General features: G+C 50.8%; 1 protein-coding gene across 5 annotated transcripts in view; it reads left to right on the top strand.

Moving 5' to 3' along the window:
• The window catches only part of TMPRSS13 (transmembrane serine protease 13), a 30,492-nt gene extending 18,685 nt beyond the window's left edge, over nt 1-11,807 (top strand). For 4 of the 5 annotated variants that reach the window (XM_049714347.1, XM_049714346.1, XM_049714349.1 and 1 more), the window contains 7 exons: nt 2,489-2,532; nt 3,793-3,955; nt 4,834-5,009; nt 7,739-7,837; nt 9,038-9,180; nt 9,335-9,487; nt 10,185-11,807. In XM_049714347.1, the coding sequence (XP_049570304.1) occupies nt 2,489-2,532; nt 3,793-3,955; nt 4,834-5,009; nt 7,739-7,837; nt 9,038-9,180; nt 9,335-9,487; nt 10,185-10,202 (796 nt within the window). In that variant the 3' untranslated portion in view covers nt 10,203-11,807. The remainder of the gene's footprint in view (nt 1-2,488; nt 2,533-3,792; nt 3,956-4,833; nt 5,010-7,738; nt 7,838-9,037; nt 9,181-9,334; nt 9,488-10,184) is intronic. The other variant, XM_033434515.2, reaches the window with a different exon arrangement.
• The last annotated feature ends 216 nt before the right edge of the window (nt 11,808-12,023 follow it).

Raw genomic sequence — 12,023 nt, 5'->3', positions numbered from 1 at the left:
ATAAAAACTCTCCAGAAAGTAGGCATAGAGGGAACCTACCTCAACATAATAGAGGCCATATATGACAAACCCACAGCCAACATCATTCTCAATGGTGGAAAACCTGAAACCATTTCCTCTAAAATCAGGAACAAGACAAGGATGCCCACTCTCACCACTATTATTCAACATAGTCTTGGAAGTTTTAGCCACAGCAACAGAGAAGAAAAAGAAATAAAAGGAATCCGAATTGGAAAAGAAGAAGTAAAGCTGTCACTGTTTGCAGATGACATGATACTATATAGAGAGAATCCTAAAGATGCTACCAGAAAACTACTAGAGCTAATCAGTGAATCTGGTAAAGTAGCAGGATACAAAATTAATGCACAGAAATCTCTTGCATTCCTATACACTAATGATGAAAAATCTGAAAGAGAAATTAAGGAAACACTCCCATTTACCATTGCAACAAAAAGAATAAAATACCTAGGAATAAACCTACCTAAGAGGACAAAAGACCTGTATGCAGAAAACTATAAGACACTGATGAAAGAAATTAAAGATGATACAAACAGATGGAGAGATATACCATGTTCTTGGATTGGAAGAATCAACATTGTGAAAAATGACTGTACTACCTAAAGCAATCTACAGATTCAATGCAATCCCTATCAAACTACCACTGGCTTTTTATCACAGAACTAGAACAAAAAATTTCACAGTTTGTGTGGAAACACAGAAGACCCTGAATAGCCAAAGCAATCTTCAGAAACAAAAATGGAGCTGGAGGAATCAGGCTCCCAGACTTCAGACTATACTACAAAGTTACAGTAATCAAGACAATATGGTACTGGCACAAAAACAGAAATATATCTCAATGGAACAGGATAGAAAGCCCAGAGATAAACCCACGCACATATGGTCACCTTATCTTTGATAAAGGAGGCAAGAATATACAATGGAGAAAAGACAGCCTCTTCAATAAGTGGTGCTGGGAAAACTGGACAGCTACATGTAAATGAATGAAATTAGAACACTCCCTAACACCATACACAAAAATAAACTTAAAATGGATTAAAGACCCAAATGTAAGGCCAGACACTATAAAACTCTTAGAAGAAAACATAGGCAGAACACTCTATGACATAAATCACAGCAAGATCCTTTTTGACCCACCTCCTAGAGAAATGGAAATAAAAACAAAAATAAACAAATGGGACCTAATGAAACAAAAGCTTTTGCATAGCAAAAGAAACCATAAACAAGATGAAAAGACAACAATCAGATGGGAGAAAATAGTTGCAAATGAAGGAACTGACAAAGGATTAATCTCCAAAATATACAAGCAGCTCATGCAGCTCAATATCAAAAAAACAAGCAACCCAATCCAAAAATGGGCAGAAGACCTAAATAGGCATTTCTCCAAAGAAGATATACAGATGGGCAACAAACACATGAAAGGATGCTCAACATCACTAATCAGTAGAGAAATGCAAGTCAAAACCACAATGAGGTAACACCTCACACTGGTCAGAATGGCCATCATCAAAAAATCTACAAACAATAAATGCTGGAGAGGGTGTGAGAAAAGGGAACCCTCTTGCACTGTTGGTGGGAATGTGAATTGGTACAACCACTATGGAGAACAGTATGGAGGTTTCTTAAAAAACTAAAAATAGAATACCATATGACTCAGCAATCCCATTACTGGGCATATACCCTGAGAAAACCATAATTCAAAAAGAGACATGTACCACAAGGTTCATTGCAGCACTATTTACAATAGCCAGGACATGGAAGCAACCTAAATGTCCATCGACAGATGAATGGATAAAGAAGATTTGGCACATATATAAATGGAATATTACTCAGCCATAAAAAGAAACAGAATTGAGTTATTTGTAGTGAGGTCGATGGACCTAGAGTCTGTCATACAGAGTGAAGTAAGTCAGAAAGAGAAAAACAAATACCATATGCTAACACATATATACGGAATCTAAAAAAAAAAAAAAAGGTTCTGATGAACCTAGGGGCAGGACAGGAATAAAGACGTAGACATAGAGAATGGACTTGAGGACATGGGAAAGGGGAAGGGAAAGCTGGGACGAAGTGAGAGAGTAGCATTGACATATATATACTACCAAATGTAAAATAGATAGCTAGTGGGGAGCAGCTGCATCGCACGGGGAGATCAGCGCGATGCTTTGTGACCACCTAGTGGGGTGGGATAGGGAGTGTGGGAGGGAGATGCAAGAGGGAGGGAATGGGGGATATATCTATACATATAGCTGATTCACTTTGTTATAGAGCAGAAACTAACACAACATTGTAAAGCAATTATACTCCAGTAAAGATGTTACAAAAAAAAAGAAAAAGAAAAAAAGAAAAGAAACTCCATATTCTTGTGCAGAGGGGATGGGATGAGACTTAGCAGAAACCAATCACGGAAGGCTTCCTGGAGGAGCCAGCTAATGTGCCCTTTTCTCATCTTTTGTGTTTCCTGCTGCAGGTCTGAATGCCCTTCCCAGCAGTATGTGACTCTCCAGTGTCCCAGTAAGAAGATGCCCTTTCTCCTGGATAGTGGCCTGTGTGGGGTGGGAGTCAGGGGGCAGAGCAGTGGGGTCCCTATGAGGGAGAGGGCCAGCCCTGGGTGTCCAAGCCAGGAAGAGGGGCTGGAGCAGCAGGCCTGTTTCAGGGCCAGGGTCCCTGTAAGGCACCTGGATGGACATTCTCAGGGTAGCATTTCCCCTTCTCCTGACTCTGCTTAGCCCAGCAACCTCACCATCCAAGTCTCCTGGATTCTGGGCAGAGGGCAGAGGACTGGGAGAGCACGTCAGGGCCAGCTTAAAGCTCTGCTATCGATAGATGTGGAGCTAGATCCAGAGCCAACATTTACGGAGCACACTGGGTGCCAAGGCACTGCGCCTATGGCTTTACAAACGTGATGACATTTAATTCTCATGAGGCGGGTGCCATTATTGTCCGCTTACTGAAAAGAGACTGAAAATTTTGCCTTACTTAAGGTCAGACCGCTGGTAGGTAAGGAGCTGGTATTGGAGCTTGGGTCTGACCCCAAAGCCCAAACTGTTAACCGGTCCATGAGTGCTGTGTTCTCATGATGGCCGGGCGGGGTGCTCCCCTGAGCAGGCGGGCACAGTGCTGTGGATGGAGCCCCTTAGGCCACCGCTGGCTCTTCACTCGCTCCTTCTTCAAAGAAAGAACACACATGTGAACAAACTCTGTCCATGATTTCGGGGGGAGGACTCACTCCAGAACATGTTTGGAAATGTTCGCTTGGGGTGCAGGGTCCCCAACAGCACAAGATGACCCACTGAGGAAACACGTGGACGCCACCTGCCTGTGCATCATGGGAAGGGCTTTTCTCCTTTGTTTTGAAACGATCCCCCTCACAGTGCTTACCAATTCAGGGTCATGTTAGGCTTGGTCTGCTTTCACGAGGTCCTGACAGCAGCCCTGGAATTCACCGTTGTGAGCCTGGCACAGTGCCCAAAGCATGAGGTATTTAGGAAGCATTTATCGAATTAATGGAAGAATGAATGAGGGGGAGGAAAGAGGATCTTTCCTAGGACCAAACTACCCACTGGATGATCCCAGAAGGCTAACCCACCATGTGGGAGCTCTGTGTTGGCAGGAAGCAGCTGTGCTGCATCAGATTAAGTGAGCAAAGCGGCCTCCATGAGTGGGTGGTACCCTCAGGATGCGGCTGCCTGAGATTCCCTGGGCCTGGGAGCATGGTTGCAGCTCTGAGAAAAGCTGAGTTCGTACTAGCTTATCTCTTCTACTTCTCCCCAGGCTGTGGACTGAGGGCCCTGACCGGGCGGATCGTGGGAGGGGCGCTGGCCCCAGAGAGCAAGTGGCCTTGGCAAGTCAGTCTGCAGTACGCCCACACCCACATTTGTGGGGGCACGCTGATCGACGCCCAGTGGGTTCTCACCGCCGCCCACTGCTTCTTCTTGTAAGTGCCCAAGGGGGCAATGATGCGACACCGCTGAGGGTCGGGGACGCCAGCAAGGGCTGAGGGCAGACTACTTCTCTCTGTGGAGGGGGACTTTGTTGGTAAGGCTGGCCCCTGTGGGCTGGGCAGCTCGTGTGTGGTGAGGACCATGGTTTGCCATTGGTATTTGGTCCTGGGACTGTGAGTTGGGATTACTTGTTCTGAGCCAGTACAGATTGGTGGCTCCAAGGGAGAGAGAGAGGCAGGTAGAAGGCAGGAATTGTGAGCCTTCCCTAAAGAACAGGGTGAAATAAAGAGGGTTGGGGCTTGTTGCTGCCAGAAACTGCAAGTTAGAGGGGAGCGGCCCAAGACATCAGGAATGCTGTCCCAGGAATTGAGGGATGGGGATTGTGGGAAGGGCAGTGCGGTCAGCTTCTGACAGTCACCAGCCAGGCCTGTCCTTTGAGCTGGTGGACAGGAAAGGGCTCGGAGACGAGGCCTCAGGGGCACTGGCTTCCCCAGTAGTGAGGCTTCAGTGGGTCACTTTGTCCCGTCGAAAGCTCCGTTTCTGCTGAGGATACTACCACTGAGATGTGTCCCACCCGCCTTATTTGATCCTTGGTGGCGTCCAGAGGAGACAGTGGGGCCAGTGGTCCTAGAAGTCTTACTCATCCCCTCCCGTTTTCTATCGTAAGGTACAGAGCCGCCAGTTCAGAGCGGTTGTTTGGAAGTAGGGGATTGTCCTAGATCCCCGGGCTAAGATAGAGAGCTCCCCCCAGAGGTCATTTCATCCATTCTCCTGCCTCCAGTGGCGCTCTGGCCGCAGCTCCCTGTGTGCAGTGGAAGCTGCCAGAGGGCTCTGCCATGTGGTAACTGGCCCATGCTCTCTGTGGCCCTAGCAGGACCCCGAATAAGATCCTGGAGGACTGGAAGGTGTACGTGGGCACCAACAACCTGCACCAGCTGCCCGAGGGAGCCTCCATTGCCCAGATCATTATCAACAGCAACTACTCGGACGACGAGGACGACTATGATATCGCCCTCATGCGGCTCTCCGAGCCCCTGACTCTGACCGGTGAGTGAATCCATGCCTGTCACACCCCACCCTGCTCATCCAGCAGCCCTGGAGCCCAGCCTTGACACTTAGCAGCAGCCACTGACCCATCCCAGGGTCCAGAGCTTCAGCATGGTGGACGTCAAAGATTGTTAGAGATCATTTAGTGGAACACCTCTGTCTTACAGTTAGGGGAACTGAGGCCCAGAGGTTGGAAACAAACTTGCCCCAGTGACACATCTGACATTGCAAATTGGTGACAGAGCCAGGGGTTGGATACTGGCCTTCATCAAGATAAACAGATCGAATTGTTTCACTGGTATATCGAGCACGTAACAGAGACCAGACCCTGTGGTAGGCATTTTACATCTACAATTTCATTTACTCTTCACAACCCATCCTGTGGAGCAGGTACTATTATTAACTTCATTTTACATTTGAGAAGAGGAGCTTGAGAGAGAGAGAGTTCCCCGAGGCCATGCAGTAATGAGTGTCCGCTCCAAGACTGGGTCCAGTTGGGTCTGGCTCCTAAGCAGTGCTCTTCCCTTGCTGCTCTCTGCTGGCAAATTGCCAACGCCAAAGTTGCGAACACGAGCAAAGTACCTATACATCCAAACATCTAACTGCCGTGAGAGCTGAGGGTGGAGCTGAGGAGCAAATGGGGCTACAGGAAGGAAATGCTACTGAAGTTCTCAGGAGATCAGGGTTTATCTTCATTACTTCATCCACCCATTTGTTCATGCGTCAGACACTGTGTGTCTCCCACATAGCGGCTCTGCAATTTCACTGCAAAGAGAACAAAACGGATGACACACACAAACAGCCACTTAGAAGCTAGTGATGTGATGTCGGGGGCACCCCAGGGAGCCGTGGTGGCACAGATTCGGGCACCTAATCCGTCTTGGCAGGCTACAGAGGCTTCTGGAAGCCTTGGAGGGCTCTCTGCTTAGTCCAGCCTTTCTGGTGCTCTGGGCCTGTGCGCGGGCCTTTGCCGGCACGTGAATTACGGAGGCGGTGTTGGTCCTGAGTCACAGCGGTTAGCTCATCACAGCGGTGTGCGGAGGAGAACCCCAACCCCAACGCAGGACTGGGCTGGGTGGATCTGGCCCCCAGCGGATCCCAGCAGAAGCCAAGCCCACCACCCGCCACGGGCGAGCCCTCTCAGCCTTTCTCCTGCCCCTCCTAGCCTCGTCTGTGGAGCCTGGGGCGGTGAGATGGGGGTGCCGTGCTGCCCCTGCCCTGCCCCTCGTGCACACATAAAAGCGGGCAGGCAGTCTGAAGGATCAGAACGGGCCTTCCCAGCCTTGTAAAACCCAGACTTCATTTGACTAACTGTCCAGATCTTACCTGCCATCACCCCAAACCCCCTGAATATTATTTGGAATTCCAAATAGAATTAATTTGTAAAACTAAATTAAAGCTATTATAGCACTACCTATGCTTTTCAGACTGCAGCAGTCCCTCTCTAGACTCTGATAGCCGCTCCTACCCCCTCCCACTCTCCTGGGAAGGAGGAATATCTCTAGGCTGAGACACTCACAGCTTAGATTTATGTAGTCCTGTGGCCAGACCATGTGCACTGATTTTTGGTTTAGAGATCAGGGCAGAGTTTCTTAAACTGTCTGGTAGGCTGAGCGCTTCGAAGTCACAGTACTAGCTGAGGAAACCTGTGGAGGCTCACTGATAAATTTAATTACCCCATAAAAAGAGTAGAATATATAATAGTGTTACATGTTTTTAAGACTGCATGTCTCTAAAATAGACATACACTATTTTAAGAAGTCAAGTTTTGTGTTTTTGCTTAATAATTGATGGCATCCCTTCATTTATTTTTTGTTTGTTTACTCTCTAGCAGAGAAATGTGTTCGACTCCCAATTTACAGGAGAAAAATTTTACATTCATTCTCCCTCCCTCTGTCTTTCTCCTCCCTCCCCCCTCCCCCCTCCCTCCCCCCTTCCCCTTCCTCCCCTCCCTCCCTCCCTTCCTTCCTTCCTTCCTATGAGCACTTTCTATGTGTCAGGCACTATTTTAGGCACGGGAAGCTGCAGTGAGCATAACAATCGTGAACACTGCAAACATTCTATGAACTCTTTTCTTCTTGCAAATTGGTCGATGCTCTAGTCCACATGGGAACACTGGTCCTCAGAGGGAGCTTATGAACTGATGCACAACCACACCTTCTATATGATTCTGAGTGTGGGAGCAAGGGAGCAGCAGTTTCGTGGCCTGTGCCTCTAGGGATGTGCTCTCCCCACTTGGAGAGGTTGTCTCACCCTGGAGAGAGAGGCTCAGGCCCTGGCCAAACAGGGGTGCCCTCCCCAGACCAGGCAGGACACACTCCTGAGACGTCATGGCAGTAATACCTGGGATTTAGCCTGCACTGCTCCTTGCTCTGAGGGACAGGCGTGGAAGAGGCTCAGCCAGGACAGCCACTCTTGAAGAGAGAGACCCTCAGACACCCAGTACCAGCTTGGCACAGGGGAGCTTCCAAGACATATGCATTTGCCCACATGTCACCCACCGAAAAATCAGAATGTCTGGGGGACTCTGACGGCACTCTGAAGGCTGAAGGGTCAAGATAAAGTGATTGAGTTTCTTGCCTGGTCCGTTCAAGGCCCTGAAAGATTCAGAAGCACTCTGGGGGGAAGGAGGAGGTCCTGGGACATTGGTACTCCTGTCCCTCCACACACACCCCCCACCAAAACCTCCAGCCTTGTCCCTTCACTGATGTCTTGAGGTCTTGTCACAGCACATGTGCAACCTGCCTGCCTCCCCATGCATGGACAGACCTTCAACCTCAACGAGACCTGCTGGGTCACAGGCTTCGGCAAGACCAAGGAGACAGATGGTGAGAGGCAGATGCTAGAGTGTGTGTGTGTGTGTGTGTGTGTGTGTACATATGTGTCTGTGTAGAGTGTGGGGGGGTGATATGTCAGGGTATAGAGATGAGGGTCTACCTAGAGGAGGGTTTGGATATATAGATTCATGGGCCTTGGTGTGAATGTGTGTGTATATACACCTGCGTATACATCAGAGCAGTTGCCGTGACAAGGCCCCAGCCAACAACACAAGGAAAACCCCTGTCTTTGAAAGACCTGGGTTCATTGCTCATTGAACCGAGGGAGAACTCACACCAGGGAGAACCGTGGGGCGTCTCAACAAGAGGGTGTCAGAAAGGACTTATAGGATTCGGGTACTTTGAAGGGGGTTCAAAGAAGTGAAGTATTTCTCTAGATTGGTTGCCTGTAGGAAGCAGGGATAATCCTATGAGTGGATATCTTAATAATCTCATTTAGAAAGAGTTAATAGACTGAGTCTAAAGCTGTAGTTGGTGAAGAAGCAGGAGCTGCTCATCCTGGCTGGGACAGGGGGCTGTTTGGTCCTTTCGTGGTTTGACCTACCTTGTGTTTTGTCTGTGCTGAAACAAGGCTAGGAAGCGGTTTGGTTTTCCCTCACTTCATCGTGATCACAGGTGGCCGTGTCTGGTGTCCGGTCTGTAAGATTATGTATACTGGGCAGGAAGGCACAGCAGTCAGCTGGCCTCGCCGTGAGCATCGCAAGCTCGTGGCCGCTGCAGGTGTCGGGGCCTGCTCGTGGGATGGAGCGGGGACTGGCCAGGAGCAGCCTCGTTTTGATCTTGGCCCTGTGACTGACTCGCTAGGTGACCGTGGGCAAGTCCTTCCTCAGCCCTAAATTTCTCCTTCTGTAAATGGATTCATCACACCTGCTCTCCTCAGAGCACGTGGTTACCAGAAACAAATGATCTATTTGACGTTGCTTTGGACACAGAAAGGCATTGTGCAGCATGTAAGGCAGCCTGAAAGGCCTGTGAGTTTGTCTGGGTACGTGTGTCTCTGTTACGTGTAGTGAGTTGTGTCTGGTGTGAGGGTGTATGTGCCCATACATCCTGGGTGGCCTACCATGGGAATGGTGCCCTCCACGCCCAGGAGGCTGCCAGTCTGGGGTGTGGGGTGGGCAGCTGGAAGGCCACAAAGCCGCCCGGAGTCTCACTCCCTTCCCTTCTTCTCTCTCCTCCACTGCACTGAAGAGAGGACATCCCCATTCCTCCGGGAGGTGCAGGTCAACCTCATCGACTTCAAGAGGTGTAACAACTACTTGGTCTACAACAGCAACCTCACCCCGAGGATGATGTGTGCGGGGGACCTGCGGGGAGGGAGAGATTCCTGCCAGGTGAGGCTGCTCCCACGTGAGGCTCAGGCCCTGGGACCCCAAGGGAAGGGAGGAAGGCTGAGGTTTTGGGGTCGGAGGGAGAGTCAGGTGCCCACCGTTTCCTGCCCAAGGACTGCCTCTCTCACCCTGCTGATGCGCGTGCACTCCCCTGTAGGGAGACAGCGGGGGGCCCCTGGTCTGCGAGCAGGACCGCCGCTGGTACCTGGCAGGAGTCACCAGCTGGGGCATTGGCTGTGGCCAGAGAAACAAACCCGGCGTGTACACCAAAGTGACGGAAGTCCTGCACTGGATATACAGCAAGATGGAGGTGAGAGCCCTGCGGGGTGTGTGTACCCAGCAGGCGGGGACTCCTAAAGGTGGGGTGCCTGGAAGAGGGCCTAGCCTTTCCCCAGGGTCTCGGCGAGGTCCCCTTGCCCCCTCGCCTTTGGGGGTGTTCAGAATGTGGAAATGACCAGGACAGGACAGGAGTCAAATGTGGGGCCGACCCCAGCTGCCTGTGCTTCTTCCGCCCCTTTTCCTCCTGCAAAACAGAGCTCAGAGGGTTGGAAAGTGGTGGGTCTAGGCTGGGTACTGGCCCCAGCCTCTGCCCAGTGATGGCCGCGTCGTGAGCCCACATACTGACAGGAGGAGGCCTCCCCTTATTGGCAGGAGGTGGGTCTCCCGGGAAACTGGGCATCAGGAAACGGAGGTCTACCCCCCACCTCTGTGGACCCGGTCCAGCTCCTACCTTCCCTGGGCCTGCATCCTAGCTGTAGGGCAGGGATGCTGTGCCAGCCCTTCCCTTCTCTGCCCAGGCAGTAGGGCTCAGGTGGGGATGGGAAGGCTTCTCTGGAAGTCCAGTGGGGCAGGTCCTGTTCCCATCTTTTCCTCTGGGCTGCCCCTCTTCTCTGAGGGGCAGTGCCCGATGACAGCTGGGCTGAATTTTAGGCTCTGAGCCCCCACCTTCAGCCTTCTGTGTTCCAAGCACACCCTGCCCACCCTCACCCTGTTCTCCCTCTCCTCAGAGTGAGACGCGCTTCTAGAAAGCCTGAGTCCGGCTCCACCGCACAGCACTGGCTGCTGTAAAGACTCTGGCCAATGTGACCGGGCCATAGGCACCATCATCTGGGCTAAAGGCCACCAGACACCATCGTTACTGCCACCTCCACTGTCTGCTGCCTCTGTGAATACACATGTGTGTGTGCATGGGCACATGTGTGTATCACTGCTTTCCCAAGGTCTTCAGAAACCAGGAGCGCTGTCAGCTCTTCTCAAACGCCAGGCTGGAAATCACCTGAAGAGAACTGTTTGGACACCATGGAGGTTCCCACAGGGGTGACCATAATGGATGCAGGAGGTGGAGCCCAGGGAAGGGCCTGGAAGGTCACATCAGGAATTCTTGCTTCTCTGACCCTGACTTGGAGACTAGTCCAGAATGGGCTGCCCCCCGCCTCCAGTGGCCCAGCCATCACTGCTGTCAGGGGCCAGTAATATGCTTCATGGAGTACTGGGACCATCCCTAGTGGGAAGATATTCCCACTGACCTTCTGCGTGGCCTCTCCCGTCTCAGCCCTCCCGCTGGGGCCGTGTCGTGGCTGTCCCCGCGGACAACTCAGGACAGGGCTTGCTGTCCTCGTTTGGTCACAGGCTGTTGGAGGCAAATTTCATTTCATTTTATTTTTATATTCAAGAAATAGAAGTAGATGTATTTTTAAAAATTCTCCACAAATCCCAGGAGCAAAAGAATCTAAAAGAAAAAAGAGTGGATATGTGTACATGTGTAACTGAATTACTTTGCTGTACACCTGAAACTAACACAACATTGTAAATCAACGATCCTCCAATAAACATTAAAAAAAAAAATTCCAGGAGCCAAGAGAGCTAACGTCAATCACCTCAGGAACTCAGAGGGACTCCCGGCAGCTGTGCCCCTCTGCAGTCCCACAGAAGGCTCCTGCCCTCAAGGGGCCCTTTGAGATACTCAGGGAAGCAAATCCTCACTTGGGCTGGCGGACAAATCCATCACAAAGAGAACCACAACTGTTGCTGCATCCAAGGGCTGCAGGAGCGTGAAGGAACCGATGCTGCTTCTCTGCTGGCCCCGGAGCCTGGGAAAATCCAGGTGGATGGGCATCCCTGGTACCCAGGGCTGTCCTGGGACTTTGGAATTTCTTCTCAGCTTTCTCCATTTCAGCTTCTCATAGACACAGTGTTGCCATGAAAACTGCCTTGGAGAGAAAGCTGGCTCTGTCCCCAGGCCCTCCAAGCAGCTTTTCTGAAGGATCCGAGTTGCCCCTCCTGCAGGGCATCAGTGCGTCTAGTCCCTGCACCAGCTGAAGTCCTGGACCTTCCCCATCCTTTTCTTTGGGGCACCCGATCCTCCCGCAATCCCATTCTCCTACCATCTTTGGGCCTGTCTGGTAGTGCTATGACTCCCATCGGCAGGGTCCGAGCAGATCAGCCCAGCCCAGCCCAGGCAGGCGGCTGCCCGAGGGAGACACTGTTCTGGAAGAGCAGTTGGAATTGGCTAGCATTCACTGGGCGGGGTCTGAGGGGATTGGTGACATGTTATCACAGCTGGGGCTTTTGGGGGGACGGCAACATTCACATCCACAGCACCCCTAGCAGTGGTCTTCAGCAATAAATGTTGTGTGACCTGAAAAATGTGTCACTGCATGTTTTCACGGTACCCTAGGTAGAAAACTGAGATTGTCCACCCGGGTGCCCAGACATCCTCAGTTTTTGTTCTTAGTTTTGGTTCTTCAGTTTGGGGTTCTGCTCATTTAATCATACATTCATTTATTTATTCATTCACCCACCGTATGGGTGCCTGCTCTGTACCAGGAACTTGCGCCAGGCCCAGG

The sequence above is a fragment of the Orcinus orca genome, chromosome 8, assembly GCF_937001465.1.
Source record: "Orcinus orca chromosome 8, mOrcOrc1.1, whole genome shotgun sequence".
NCBI classification, from domain to species: Eukaryota; Metazoa; Chordata; class Mammalia; order Artiodactyla; family Delphinidae; genus Orcinus; species Orcinus orca.
This window is presented reverse-complemented; position numbering and strand designations above follow the sequence as displayed.